General features: G+C 44.6%; 1 protein-coding gene across 1 annotated transcript in view; it reads left to right on the forward strand.

Annotated features, from left to right (window-relative positions):
* Nucleotides 1-15,932, forward strand: part of LOC135515539 (FHF complex subunit HOOK-interacting protein 1A-like) — a 44,394-nt gene extending 28,462 nt beyond the window's left edge. The window contains exons 15-18 of the mRNA XM_064939155.1: nucleotides 570-1,134; nucleotides 10,430-10,608; nucleotides 10,682-10,802; nucleotides 12,703-15,932. Of these exons, the coding sequence (XP_064795227.1) occupies nucleotides 570-1,134; nucleotides 10,430-10,608; nucleotides 10,682-10,802; nucleotides 12,703-12,944 (1,107 nt within the window). The 3' untranslated portion in view covers nucleotides 12,945-15,932. The remainder of the gene's footprint in view (nucleotides 1-569; nucleotides 1,135-10,429; nucleotides 10,609-10,681; nucleotides 10,803-12,702) is intronic.
* The last annotated feature ends 434 nt before the right edge of the window (nucleotides 15,933-16,366 follow it).

Below are 16,366 nucleotides of genomic sequence, written 5' to 3' on the forward strand. Positions count from 1 at the left end.
TGATCGTGGAAGAGGGGGTGAGAGAGGAGGAGGGGGTGATCGTGGAAGAGGGGGTGAGAGAGGAAGAGGGGGTGAGAGAGAAAGAGGGGGTGAGAGAGAAAGAGGGGGTGAGAGAGGAAGAGGGGGTGAGAGAGAAAGAGGGGGTGAGAGAGAAAGAGGGGGTGAGAGAGGAAGAGGGGGTGAGAGAGAAAGAGGGGGTGAGAGAGGAAGAGGGGGTGAGAGAGGAAGAGGGGGTGAGAGAGAAAGAGGGTGAGAGAGAAAGAGGGGGTGAGAGAGGAAGAGGGGGTGATCGTGGAAGAGGGGGTGAGAGAGGAAGAGGGGGTGATCGTGGAAGAGGGGGTGAGAGAGGAAGAGGGGTGATCGTGGAAGAGGGGGTGAGAGAGGAGGAGGGGGTGATCGTGGAAGAGGGGGTGAGAGAGGAAGAGGGGGTGAGAGAGAAAGAGGGGGTGAGAGAGAAAGAGGGGGTGAGAGAGGAAGAGGGGGTGAGAGAGGAAGAGGGGGTGAGAGAGGAAGAGGGGGTGATCGTGGAAGAGGGGGTGAGAGAGGAAGAGGGGGTGATCGTGGAAGAGGGGGTGAGAGAGGAAGAGGGGGTGAGAGAGGAGAAGCAATCACAACCACAGCTGCTCAGTAACTGTCTGAGCTGTGAGGACCACACAGTCAATGAGGAGGTCGACGACGACCGTAAACGCAAGTCTTCTGGACCACATTTGGACCACAACTGCAACAGGACGGTGACCACGACCGTGAATCAGACAAATGACCTGACAACCGTAGACCACCAGGAGAGAACCACCTCAGAGAACCACACACCCCCAGTCGAGAAACAGCAGGACTGTAACAACACCGATGCTGATCATCCCGTAAGCCCGGTGACGACCTCGGCGGTGGATGACAGCTTCCTGTCCCAGTATCGGGAGCTCATGCGCTCGCTGGGGGCGGAGCCCGATGACGTCACCGATGACATCACAGAGTTCAGGAAGCGTGTGTTGGCTCTGGCCCAGGGAGGAGAGGAGGAGGAGGTGGACTTTAGCGTGTTCTCTATAGACTCCCCGGAACCGAAGGATGCCGATCTGGAGAACAGTCCAGAACTGACGAGCAACAGCCAAGACAGAAAACGTGGGATACCCTTCACTGGTGAGATATACAGAACTGTCATACCTGTATGCAAACTTTATGTGGAATGTTGAGGGACTTAGAATGACGAGGGTTCTAGAATGACGAGGGTTGTAGAATGACGAGGGTTGTAGAATGACGAGGGTTCTAGAATGACGAGGGTTCTAGAATGACGAGGGTTCTAGAATGACGAGGGTTGTAGAATGACGAGGGTTGTAGAATGACGAGGGTTGTAGAATGACGAGGGTTGTAGAATGACGAGGGTTGTAGAATGACGAGGGTTGTAGAATGACGAGGGTTCTGAAATAACGAGGGTTGTAGAATGACGAGGGTTCTGAAATAACGAGGGTTGTAGAATGACGAGGGTTGTAGAATGACGAGGGTTGTAGAATGACGAGGGTTGTAGAATGACGAGGGTTGTAGAATGACGAGGGATCTGAAATAACGAGGGTTGTAGAATGACGAGGGTTCTAAAATAACGAGGGTTGTAGAATGACGAGGGTTCTAGAATGACGAGGGTTCTAGAATGACGAGGGTTCTGAAATAACGAGGGTTGTAGAATGACGAGGGTTCTAAAATAACGAGGGTTGTAGAATGACGAGGGTTCTAGAATGACGAGGGTTGTAGAATGACGAGGGTTGTAGAATGACGAGGGTTGTAGAATGACGAGGGTTGTAGAATGACAAGGGTTGTAGAATGACGAGGGTTGTAGAATGACGAGGGTTCTAGAATGACGAGGGTTGTAGAATGACGAGGGTTGTAGAATGACGAGGGTTGTAGAATGACGAGGGTTCTAGAATGACGAGGGTTGTAGAATGACGAGGGTTGTAGAATGACGAGGGTTGTAGAGTGACGAGGGATCTGAAATAACGAGGGTTGTAGAATGACGAGGGTTCTAAAATAACGAGGGTTGTAGAATGACGAGGGTTCTAGAATGACGAGGGTTGTAGAATGACGAGGGTTCTGAAATAACGAGGGTTGTAGAATGACGAGGGTTCTAAAATAACGAGGGTTGTAGAATGACGAGGGTTCTAGAATGACGAGGGTTGTAGAATGACGAGGGTTGTAGAATGACGAGGGTTGTAGAATGACGAGGGTTCTAAAATAACGAGGGTTGTAGAATGACGAGGGTTCTAAAATAACGAGGGTTGTAGAATGACGAGGGTTCTAGAATGACGAGGGTTGTAGAATGACGAGGGTTCTAAAATAACGAGGGTTGTAGAATGACGAGGGTTCTAAAATAACGAGATTTGTAGAATGACGAGGGTTCTAGAATGACGAGGGTTGTAGAATGACGAGGGTTCTAAAATAACGAGATTTGTAGTATGACGAGGGTTGTAGAATGACGAGGGTTGTAGAATGACGAGGGTTCTAAAATAACGAGGGTTGTAGAATGACGAGGGTTCTAAAATAACGAGGGATGTAGAATGATGAGGGTTCTAAAATAACGAGGATTGTAGAATAACGAGGGTTGTAGAATGGAGGGTTGTAGAATGATGAGGGTTATACAATAACGAGGGTTCTAAAATAACGAGGGTTGTAGAATTACGAGGATTCTAAAATAACGAGGGTTGTAGAATAACGAGGGTTGTAGAATGGAGGGTTGTAGAATGACGAGGGATCTAAAATAACGAGGGTTGTAGAATGACGAGGGTTCTAAAATAACGAGGGATGTAGAATGATGAGGGTTCTAAAATAACGAGGATCGTAGAATAATGAGGGTTGTAGAATGACGAGGGTTCTAAAATAATGAGGGTTGTAGAATGACGGGGGTTCTAAAATCACGAGGGTTGTAGAATGACGAGGGTTCTAAAATAACGAGGGTTGTGGATTGACGAGGGTTCTAAAATAACGAGGGCTGTAGAATGACGAGGGTTCTAAAATAACGAGATTTGTAGTATGACGAGGGTTGTAGAATGACGAGGGTTGTAGAATGACGAGGGTTCTAAAATAACGAGGGTTGTAGAATGACGAGGGTTCTAAAATAACGAGGGATGTAGAATGATGAGGGTTCTAAAATAACGAGGATTGTAGAATAACGAGGGTTGTAGAATGGAGGGTTGTAGAATGATGAGGGTTATACAATAACGAGGGTTCTAAAATAACGAGGGTTGTAGAATTACGAGGATTCTAAAATAACGAGGGTTGTAGAATAACGAGGGTTGTAGAATGGAGGGTTGTAGAATGACGAGGGATCTAAAATAACGAGGGTTGTAGAATGACGAGGGTTCTAAAATAACGAGGGATGTAGAATGATGAGGGTTCTAAAATAACAAGGATCGTAGAATAATGAGGGTTGTAGAATGACGAGGGTTCTAAAATAATGAGGGTTGTAGAATGACGGGGGTTCTAAAATCACGAGGGTTGTAGAATGACGAGGGTTCTAAAATAACGAGGGTTGTGGATTGACGAGGGTTCTAAAATAACGAGGGTTGTAGAATTACGAGGGTTCTAAAATAATGAGGGTTGTAGAATGACGAGGGTTCTAAAATCACGAGGGTTGTAGAATGACGAGGATTCTAAAATAATGAGGGTTGTAGAATAACGAGGGTTGTAGAATGGAGGTTTGTAGAATGACGAGGGATCTAAAATAACGAGGGTTGTAGAATGACGAGGGATCTAAAATAACGAGGGTTGTAGAATGACGAGGGTTCTAAAATAACGAGGGATGTAGAATGATGAGGGTTCTAAAATAACGAGGATCATAGAATAATGAGGGTTGTAGAATGACGAGGGTTCTAAAATCACGAGGGTTGTAGAATGACGAGGGTTCTAAAATCACGAGGGTTGTAGAATGACGAGGGTTCTAAAATCACGAGGGTTGTAGAATGACGAGGGTTCTAAAATAACAAGGGTTGTGGATTGACGAGGGTTCTAAAATAACGAGGGTTGTAGAATTACGAGGGTTCTAAAATAATGAGGGTTGTAGAATGACGAGGATTCTAAAATAACGAGGGTTGTAGAATAACGAGGGTTGTAGAATGGAGGGTTGTAGAATGACGAGGGTTATAAAATAACAAGGGTTCTAGAATGATGAGGGTTCTAAAATAATGAGGGTTGTAGAATGATGAGTGTTCTAAAATTACGAGGGTTCTAAAATAACGAGGGTTGTAGAATGACAAGGGTTCTAAAATAAAGGGGGTTGTAGAATGACGAGGGTTCTAAAATAATGAGGTTTGTAGAATGACGAGGGTTCTAAAATAACAAGGGTTGTGGATTGACGAGGGTTCTAAAATAACGAGGGTTGTAGAATTACGAGGGTTCTAAAATAATGAGGGTTGTAGAATGACGAGGATTCTAAAATAACGAGGGTTGTAGAATAACGAGGGTTGTAGAATGGAGGGTTGTAGAATGACGAGGGTTATAAAATAACAAGGGTTCTAGAATGATGAGGGTTCTAAAATAACGAGGGTTGTAGAATTGCGAGGGTTCTAAAATAACAAAGGTTGTAGAATGACTAGGGTTCTAAAATAATGAGGGTTGTAGAATGATGAGGGTTCTAAAATTACGAGGGTTCTAAAATAACGAGGGTTGTAGAATGACAAGAGTTCTAAAATAAAGGGGGTTGTAGAATGACGAGGGTTCTAAAATAATGAGGTTTGTAGAATGACGAGAGTTGTAGAATGATGAGGGTTGTAGAATGACGAGGGTTCTAAAATAACGAGGGTTCTAGAATGATGAGGGTTCTAAAATAACGAGGTTTGTAGAATTGCGAGGGTTCTAAAGTAACAAAGGTTGTAGAATGACGAGGGTTCTAAAATAATGAGGTTTGTAGAATGACGAGGGTTCTAAAATAACGAGGGTTGTAGAATGATGAGGGTTCTAAAATAAAGATGGTTGTAGAATGACGAGGGTTCTAAAATAACGAGGTTTGTAGAATGATGAGAGTTGTAGAATGATGAGGGTTGTAGAATGATGAGGGTTGTAGAATGATGAGGGTTCTAAAATAATGAGGGTTGTAGAATGATGAGGGTTCTAAAATAATGAGGGTTGTAGAATGACAAGGGTTCTAAAATAACGAGGGTTATAGAATGATGAGGGTTGTAGAATGACGGGGGTTGTCAAACAACAAGGGTTGTGGATTGACGAGGGTTCTATAAAATAACGAGGGTTGTAGAATGACGAGGATTCTAAAATAACGAGGGTTTTAGAATGACGAGGGTTCTACAATAACAAGGGTTGTAGAATGGAGGGTTTTTAGAATGACGAGGGTTCTAAAATAACAAGGGTTGTAGAATGATGAGGGTTGTAGAATGATGAGGGTTGTAGAATGATGAGGGTTCTAAAATAATGAGGGTTGTAGAATGACGAGGGTTCTAAAATAACGAGGGTTGTAGAATGACAAGGATTCTAAAATAAAGAGGGTTGTAGAATGACGAGGGTTCTAAAATAACGAGGGTTGTGGATTGACAAGTGTTCTAAAATAACGAGGGTTGTAGAATGACAAGGGTTCTAAAATAAAGAGGGTTGTACAATGACGAGGGTTGTGGATTGACGAGGGTTCTAAAATAACGAGGGTTGTGGATTGACGAGGGTTCTTAAATAACGAGGGATGTAGAATGATGAGGGTTCTAAAATAACGAGGATCGTAGAATAATGAGGGTTGTAGAATGACGAGGCTTGTAGAGTAACGAGGGTTGTAGAATGGAGGGTTGTAGAATGACGAGGGATCTAAAATAACGAGGGTTGTGGATTGACGAGGGTTCTAAAATAACGAGGGTTGTAGAATGACAAGGGTTCTAAAATAAAGAGGGTTGTAGAATGACGAGGGTTCTAAAATAACGAGGGTTGTGGATTGACGAGGGTTCTAAAATAACGAGGATCGTAGAATAATGAGGGTTGTAGAATGATGAGGGTTCTAAAATAATGAGGGTTGTAGAATTACGAGGGTTCTAAAATAACGAGGGTTGTGGATTGACGATGGTTCTAAAATAACGAGGGTTGTAGAATGACGAGGATTCTAAAATAACGAGGGTTGTAGAATGACGAGGATTCTAAAATAACGAGGGTTGTAGAGTAACGAGGGTTGTAGAATGGAGGGTTGTAGAATGACGAGGGTTATAAAATAACGAGGGTTGTAGAATTGCGAGGGTTCTAAAATAATGAGGGTTGTAGAATGACGAGGGTTCTAAAATAACGAGGGTTGTAGAATGACCTGGGTTGTAAAATAACGAGGGTTGTAGAATGACGAGGGTTCTAAAATAACGAGGGTTGTAGAATGATGAGGGTTCTAAAATAACGAGGGTTGTAAAATGAGGAGGGTTCTAAAATAACGAGGGTTGTAGAATGACGAGGGTTCTAAAATAACGAGGTTAGTAGAATGACGAGAGTTGTAGAATGATGAAGGTTGTAGAATGATGAGGGTTCTAAAATAACGAGGGTTGTGGATTGACGAGGGTTCTAAAATAACGAGGATCGTAGAATAATGAGGGTTGTAGAATGACGAGGGTTGTAGAGTAACGAGGGTTGTAGAATGGAGGGTTGTAGAATGACGAGGGATCTAAAATAACGAGGGTTGTGGATTGACGAGGGTTCTAAAATAACGAGGGTTGTAGAATGACAAGGGTTCTAAAATAAAGAAGGTTGTAGAATGACGAGGGTTCTAAAATAACGAGGGTTATGGATTGACGAGGGTTCTAAAATAACGAGGATCGTAGAATAATGAGGGTTGTAGAATGACGAGGGTTCTATAATAATGAGGGTTGTAGAATTACGAGGGTTCTAAAATAACGAGGGTTGTAGAATGACGAGGGTTGTAGAATGACGAGGGTTCTAAAATAACGAGGGTTGTGGATTGATGATGGTTCTAAAATAACGAGGGTTGTAGAATGACGAGGATTCTAAAATAACTAGGGTTGTAGAGTAACGAGGGTTGTAGAATGGAGGGTTGTAGAATGACGAGGGTTCTAAAATAACGAGGGTTGTAGAATGACGAGGGTTGTAAAATAACGAGGGTTGTAGAATGACGAGGGTTCTAAAATAACGAGGGTTGTAGAATGATGAGGGTTCTAAAATAACGAGGGTTGTAAAATGAGGAGGGTTCTAAAATAACGAGGGTTGTAGAATGACAAGAGTTGTAGAATGATGAAGGTTGTAGACTGATGAGGGTTGTAGAATGACGAGGGTTCTAGAATGACGAGGGTTCTAGAATGACGAGGGTTGTAGAACGACAAGGGTTCTAAAATAACGAGGGTTGTAGAATGACGAGGGTTCTAAAATAACGAGGGATGTAGAATGATGAGGGTTCTAAAATAACGAGGATTGTAGAATAACGAGGGTTGTAGAATGACAAGGGTTCTAAAATAAAGAGGGTTGTAGAATAACGAGGGCTCTAAAATAACGAGAGTTGTAGAATGAGGAGGGTTGTAGAATGACGAGGGTTCTAAAATAATGAGGGTCATAAAATAACATGGGTTGTAGAATGACGAGGGTTCTAAAATAACGAGGGTTGCAGAATGACGAGGGTTCTAAAATAATGAGGGTTGTGGAATGACGAGGGTTCTAAAATAACGAGGGTGGAAGAGTAACGAGGGATGTAGAATGGAGGGTTGTAGAATGACGAGGGTTATACAATAACGAGGGTTCTAAAATAACGAGGGTTGTAGAATAACGAGGGTTGTAGAATGGAGGGTTGTAGAATGACGAGGGATCTAAAATAAAGAGGGTTGTAGAATGACGAGGGTTCTAAAATAACAAGGGATGTAGAATGATGAGGGTTCTAAAATAACGAGGATCGTAGAATAATGAGGGTTGTAGAATGACGAGGGTTCTAAAATAATGAGGGTTGTAGAATGACGGGGGTTCTAAAATCACGAGGGTTGTAGAATGACGAGGGTTCTAAATTAACGAGGGTTGTGGATTGACGAGGGTTCTAAAATAACGAGGGTTGTAGAATTACGAGGGTTCTAAAATAACGAGGGTTGTAGAATTACGAGGGTTCTAAAATAATGAGGGTTGTAGAATGACGAGGGTTCTAAAATCACGAAGGTTGTAGAATGACGAGGATTCTAAAATAACGAGGGTTGTAGAATAACGAGGGTTGTAGAATGGAGGGTTGTAGAATGACGAGGGATCTAAAATAACGAGGGTTGTAGAATGACGAGGGTTCTAAAATCACGAGGGTTGTAGAATGACGAGGGTTCTAAAATCACGAGGGTTGTAGAATGACGAGGGTTCTAAAATCACGAGGGTTGTAGAATGACGAGGGTTCTAAAATCACGAGGGTTGTAGAATGACGAGGGTTCTAAAATAATGAGGGTTGTAGAATGACGAGGGTTCTAAAATCACGAGGGTTGTAGAATGACGAGGATTCTAAAATAACGAGGGTTGTAGAATAACGAGGGTTGTAGAATGGAGGGTTCTAGAATGATGAGGGTTATAAAATAACGAGGGTTGTAGAATTGCGAGGGTTCTAAAATAACAAAGGTTGTAGAATGACGAGGGTTCTAAAATAATGAGGGTTGTAGAATGACGAGGGTTCTAAAATAACGAGGGTTGTTGAATGACAAGGGTTCTAAAATAATGAGGGTTGTAGAATGACGAGGGTTATAAAATAACGAGGGTTGTAGAATGATGAGGGTTCTAAAATTACGAGGGTTCTAAAATAACGAGGGTTGTAGAATGACAAGGGTTCTAAAATAAAGGGGGTTGTAGAATGACGAGGGTTCTAAAATAATGAGGTTTGTAGAATGACGAGAGTTGTAGAATGATGAGGGTTGTAGAATGACGAGGGTTCTAAAATAACGAGGGTTCTAGAATGATGAGGGTTCTAAAATAACGAGGTTTGTAGAATGACGAGGGTTCTAAAATAACGAGGGTTGTAGAATGATGAGGGTTCTAAAATAAAGGGGGTTGTAGAATGACGAGGGTTCTAAAATAACGAGGTTTGTAGAATGATGAGAGTTGTAGAATGATGAGGGTTGTAGAATGACGAGGGTTGTAGAGTAACGAGGGTTGTAGAATGGAGGGTTGTAGAATGACGAGGGATCTAAAATAACGAGGGTTGTGGATTGACAAGGGTTCTAAAATAACGAGTGTTGTAGAATGACAAGGGTTCTAAAATAAAGAGGGTTGTAGAATGACGAGGGTTCTAAAATAACGAGGGTTGTGGATTGACGAGGGTTCTAAAATAACGAGGATCGTAGAATATTGAGGGTTGTAGAATGATGAGGGTTCTAAAATAATGAGGGTTGTGGATTGACGATGGTTCTAAAATAACGAGGGTTGTAGAATGACGAGGATTCTAAAATAACGAGGGTTGTAGAGTAACGAGGGTTGTAGAATGGAGGGTTGTAGAATGACGAGGGTTATAAAATAACGAGGGTTGTAGAATTGCGAGGGTTCTAAAATAATGAGGGTTGTAGAATGACGAGGGTTCTAAAATAACGAGGGTTGTAGAATGACGAGGGTTCTAAAATAACGAGGGTTGCAGAATGATGAGGGTTCTAAAATAACGAGGGTTGTAAAATGAGGAGGGTTCTAAAATAACGAGGGTTGTAGAATGACAAGGGTTCTAAAATAAAGGGGGTTGTAGAATGACGAGGGTTCTAAAATAACGAGGTTAGTAGAATGACGAGAGTTGTAGAATGATGAAGGTTGTAGACTGATGAGGGTTGTAGAATGACGAGGGTTCTAGAATGACGAGGGTTCTAAAATAACAAGGGTTGTAGAACGACAAGGGTTCTAAAATAACGAGGGTTGTAGAATGACGAGGGTTCTAAAATAACGAGGGATGTAGAATGATGAGGGTTCTAAAATAACGAGGATTGTAGAATAACGAGGGTTGTAGAATGACAAGGGTTCTAAAATAAAGAGGGTTGTAGAATAACGAGGGCTCTAAAATAACGAGAGTTGTAGAATGATGAGGGTTGTAGAATGACGAGGGTTCTAAAATAATGAGGGTCATAAAATAACATGGGTTGTAGAATGACGAGGGTTCTAAAATAACGAGGGTTGCAGAATGACGAGGGTTCTAAAATAATGAGGGTTGTGGAATGACGAGGGTTATAAAAGAACGAGGGTTCTAGAATGACGAGGGTTCTAAAATAACGAGGGTTGCAGAATGACGAGGGTTCTAAAATAACGAGGGTTGTAGAATGACGAGGGTTGTAGAATGATGAGGGTTATAAAAGAACGAGGGTTCTGGAATGACGAGGGTTCTAAAATAACGAGGGTTCTTGTGCTGCTCGCATGTTGAAGGTTCTAAATTTTAATCTATGAAACGGGATTCAAATGTCAGCTCTCTCAATCTCCCACTGAGTTCTGCTGTTCTCCTGTCAATGTCTAGTTTATAGCTCTGTATTGTGTGGTTCCACAGGCCCGTTCATTAGTGTTCTCCTGTCACGGTTGGAGAACCTGTTGGAGAACCCTATTCCAGTCAACCTGCTAGTTACAGGTATCCTGTCTCAGCTCGCCAAATACCCCCAGCCTCTCCTCCGGGCGTTCCTACTGAACACGCACACTGACCCACCACCCAACGTACACACACTATACCAGGTAGGACCAGAGGTGTGTGTGTGTCCCTGTCATTTTGTGTGTTAAATTGCATCTGATGGAGGTGTGTGTGTAGGTGCTGGTCTCAGTGCGTGTGCAGATAGAGCAGTACGCAACGGACCAGACAGAGTTTCCTGCTACAGTCAGAGAAGCATGGAGATACCTACTGGCGAGAGACCAAGCACTGAAACTCAGAGGTTAGGATCCATCCATCATCCCATCCACCCACCATCATCCATCCATCCATCCATCCACCCTCCATCATCCATCCACCCACCATTATCCATCCACCCACCATCATCCATCCATCCATCCACCATCATCCATCCACCCACCCACCATCATCCATCCATCCATCCACCCACCATCCATCCACCCATCCACCCACCATCATCCATCCACTATCATCCATCCATCCACCCACCCACCCACCCACCCACCCACCCACCCACCCACCCACCAACCATCATCCATCCATCCATCCACCATCATCCATCCACCCACCATCCATCCACCCACCATCATCCATCCACTATCGTCCATCCATCCACCCACCCACCATCATCCAATCCATCCACCCACCATCATCCATCCATCCATCCATCCACCATCATCCATCCACCCACCCACCATCATCCATCCATCCATCCACCCACCATCCATCCACCCATCCACCCACCATCATCCATCCACTATCATCCATCCATCCACCCACCCACCCACCATCATCCATCCATCCACCCACCATCATCCATCCACTATCATCCATCCATCCACCCGCCCACCATCATCCAACCATCCATCCACCCACCATCATCCATCCATCCACCCACCATCATCCATCCACCCACCCACCCACCCAACATCCATCCATCCACCATCATCCATCCATCCACCATCATCATCCATCCACCATCATCATCCATCCACTATCATCCATCCATCCACCCACCATCATCCATCCATCCACCCACCATCATCCATCCATCCATCCACCCACCATCATCCAATCCATCCACCCACCATCATCCATCCATCCATCCACCCACCATCATCCATCCACCCACCCACCATCATCCATCCATCCATCCATCTACCCACCCACCAATATCCATCCACCCACCATCATCCATCCACCCACCCACCATCCATCCATCTACCCACCCACCAATATCCATCCACCCACCATCTATCCACCCACCCATCATCCACCTACCACCATCCATCTATACATCCAACACATACACACTGACCCTCTGTCTTTCTCTCTCTCTCTCGCCCTCCGTCTCTCCCTCTGTCTCCCTCCGTCTCTCCCTCTGTCTCCCTCCGTCTCTCCCTCTGTCTCCCTCCGTCTCTCCCTCTGTCTCCCTCCGTCTCACTCTCCCTCCGTCTCTCCCTCCCTCCGTCTCACTCTCTCTCCGTCTCTCTCTCCCTCCCTCCCTCCGTCTCTCCCTCCCTCCGTCTCACTCTCTCTCCCTCCCTCCGTCTCTCCCTCCCTCCGTCTCACTCTCTCTCTCTCCCTCCGTCTCTCTCCCTCCCTCCATCTCTCTCTCTCTCTCTCTCCCTCCGTCTCTCTCTCTCTCTCTCTCCCTCCGTCTCTCTCTCTCCCTCCCTCCGTCTCTCTCTCCCTCCCTCCGTCTCTCCCTCCCTCCGTCTCACTCTCCCTCCGTCTCACTCTCTCTCCGTCTCACTCTCTCTCCGTCTCTCTCTCCCTCCCTCCCTCCGTCTCTCCCTCCCTCCGTCTCACTCTCTCTCTCTCCCTCCGTCTCTCTCCCTCCCTCCGTCTCTCTCTCTCTCTCTCTCCCTCCCTCCGTCTCTCTCTCTCTCTCTCTCCCTCCCTCTCTCTCTCTCTCTCTCTCTCTCTCTCTCCCTCCCTCCCTCCGTCTCTCTCTCTCTCTCTCTCCCTCCCTCCGTCTCTCTCTCTCTCTCTCTCCCTCCCTCCGTCTCTCTCTCTCTCTCTCTCTCTCCCTCCGTCTCTCTCTCTCTCTCTCTCCCTCCGTCTCTCTCTCTCCCTCCGTCTCTCTCTCTCCCTCCGTCTCTCTCTCTCCCTCCGTCTCTCTCTCTCCCTCCGTCTCTCTCTCTCCCTCCGTCTCTCAGAGCTCCTCCAGGACAGCCATAGTGATAACAGGAAGAGTGTTCTACCCAATGGAACACAGCAGATAAGGCAGAACGTCCCCCCGTGTCCCAACATTCCTCCACAGGCCAGGAACAGAGTCTTCGCTACGGTTCTATATGCAGAGTTCTTAAAGGAGTTAGCTGCCATCGCACAGGAACACTCTATAGTACCTGACTCACCTATAGAGGAGATCTACACACCTGACTCACCTATAGAGGAATAGATGAACACACGTGACTCACCTATAGAGGAATAGACGAAAACACCTGACTCACCTATAGAGGAGATTAACACACCTGACTCACCTATAGAGGAGATTAACACACCTGACTCACCTATAGAGGAGATTAACACACCTGACTCAGATATAGAGGAGATTAACACACCTGACTCACCTATAGAGGAGATCAACACACCTGACTCACCTATAGAGGACAAGATTAACACACCTGACTCACCTATAGAGGACAAGATTAACACACCTGACTCACCTATAGAGGAATAGATGAACACACCTGATTCAGATATAGAGGAGATTAACACACCTGACTCACCTATAGAGGAATAGATTAACCCACCTGACTCACCTATAGAGGAGATTAACACACCTGACTCACCTATAGAGGAATAGATTAACACACCTGACTCACCTATAGAGGAGGAGATTAACACAACAGGTTCACCTATAGAGGAATAGATTAACACACCTGAATCACCTATAGAGGAGATTAACACACCTGAATCACCTATAGAGGAGATTAACACACCTGACTCACCTATAGAGGAGATTAACACACCTGACTCACCTATAGAGGAATAGATTAACACACCTGACTCACCTATAGAGGAGATGAACCCACCTGACTCACCTATAGAGGAATAGATGAACCCACCTGACTCACCTATAGAGGAGGAGATTAACACACCTGACTCACATATAGAGGAGATGAACCCACCTGACTCACCTATAGAGGAGATTAACACACCTGACTCACCTATAGAGGAATAGATTAACACACCTGACTCACCTATAGAGGAGATGAACCCACCTGACTCACCTATAGAGGAATAGATGAACCCACCTGACTCACCTATAGAGGAGATTAACACACCTGACTCACCTATAGAGGAATAGATGAACCCACCTGACTCACCTATAGAGGAATAGATGAACACACCTGACTCACCTATAGAGGAGGAGATTAACACACCTGACTCACATATAGAGGAGATGAACCCACCTGACTCACCTATAGAGGAATAGATGAACCCACCTGACTCACCTATAGAGGAGATTAACACACCTGACTCACCTATAGAGGAATAGATGAACCCACCTGACTCACCTATAGAGGAATAGATTAACACACCTGACTCACCTATAGAGGAGGAGATTAACACAACAGGTTCACCTATAGAGGAATAGATTAACACACCTGACTCACCTATAGAGGAGATTAACACACCTGACTCACCTATAGAGGAATAGATGAACACACCTGACTCACATAAAGAGGAGATTAACCCACCTGACTCACCTATAGAGGAATAGATGAACACAAGTGACTCACCTATAGAGGAATAGATTAACCCACCTGACTCACCTATAGAGGAGATTAACACACCTGACTCACCTATAGAGGAGGAGATTAACACAACAGGTTCACCTATAGAGGAGATTAACACACCTGACTCACCTATAGAGGAATAGATGAACACACCTGACTCACCTATAGAGGACTAGATTAACACACCTGACTCACCTAGAGGAGATTAACACACCTAACTCACCTAGAGGAGATTAACACACCTGACTCACCTATAGAGGAGATTAACACACCTGACTCACCTATAGAGGTAATTAACACACCTGACTCACCTATAGAGGAGATTAACACACCTGACTCACCTATAGAGGAGATTAACAAACCTGACTCACCTATAGAGGAGATTAACACACCTGACTCACCTATAGAGGACTAGATTAACACACCTGACGCACCTATAGAGGAGATTAATACACCTGACTCACCTATAGAGGAGATTAATACACCTGACTCACCTATAGAGGAGGAGATTAACACACCTGACTCAACTATCGAGGAGATTAACACACCTGACTCACCTATAGAGGAATAGATGAACACAACTGACTCACCTATAGAGGACTAGATTAACACACCTGACTCACCTATAGAGGAGATTAACACACCTGACTCACCTATAGAGGAGATTAACACACCTGACTCATCTATAGAGGAATAGATGAACACACCTGACTCACCTATAGAGGACTAGATTAACACACCTGACTCACCTATAGAGGAGATTAACACACCTGACTCACCTATAGAGGAATAGATGAACCCACCTGACTCACCTATAGAGGAGATTAACACACCTGACTCACCTATAGAGGAGATTAACACACCTGACTCACCTATAGAGGAGATTAACACACCTGACTCACCTATAGAGGAGGAGATTAACACACGTGACTCACCTATAGAGGAGATTAACCCACCTGACTCACCTATAGAGGAGATTAACACACCTGACTCACCTATAGAGGAATAGATGAACATACCTGACTCACCTATAGAGGAGGAGATTAACACAACAGGTTCACCTATAGAGGAATAGATTAACACACCTGACTCACCTATAGAGGACAAGATTAACACACCTGACTCACCTATAGAGGAGATTAACACACCTGAATCACCTAGAGGAGATTAACACACCTGACTCACCTATAGAGGAGATTAACACACCTGACTCAGATATAGAGGAGATTAACACACCTGACTCACCTATAGAGGAGGAGATTAACACACCTGACTCACCTATAGAGGAATAGATGAACACACGTGACTCACCTATAGAGGAATAGATTAACCCACCTGACTCACCTATAGAGGAGATTAACACACCTGACTCACATAAAGAGGAGATGAACCCACCTGACTCACCTATAGAGGAATAGATGAACACAAGTGACTCACCTATAGAGGAATAGATTAACCCACCTGACTCACCTATAGAGGAGATTAACACACCTGACTCACCTATAGAGGAGGAGATTAACACAACAGGTTCACCTATAGAGGAGATTAACACACCTGACTCACCTATAGAGGAATAGATGAACACACCTGACTCACCTATAGAGGACTAGATTAACACACCTAACTCACCTAGAGGAGATTAACACACCTGACTCACCTATAGAGGAGATTAACACACCTGACTCACCTATAGAGGAGATTAACACACCTGACTCACCTAAAGAGGAGATTAACACACCTGACTCACCTATAGAGGAGATTAACACACCTGACTCACCTATAGAGGAGATTAACACACCTGACTCACCTATAGAGGACTAGATTAACACACCTGACTCACCTATAGAGGAGATTAATACACCTGACTCACCTATAGAGGAGGAGATTAACACACCTGACTCACCTATAGAGGAGATTAACACACCTGACTCACCTATAGAGGAATAGATGAACACAACTGACTCACCTATAGAGGACTAGATTAACACACCTGACTCACCTATAGAGGAGATTAACACACCTGACTCATCTATAGAGGAATAGATGAACACACCTGACTCACCTATAGAGGACTAGA

The sequence above is a fragment of the Oncorhynchus masou genome, chromosome 27, assembly GCF_036934945.1.
Source record: "Oncorhynchus masou masou isolate Uvic2021 chromosome 27, UVic_Omas_1.1, whole genome shotgun sequence".
NCBI lineage: Eukaryota > Metazoa > Chordata > Actinopteri > Salmoniformes > Salmonidae > Oncorhynchus > Oncorhynchus masou.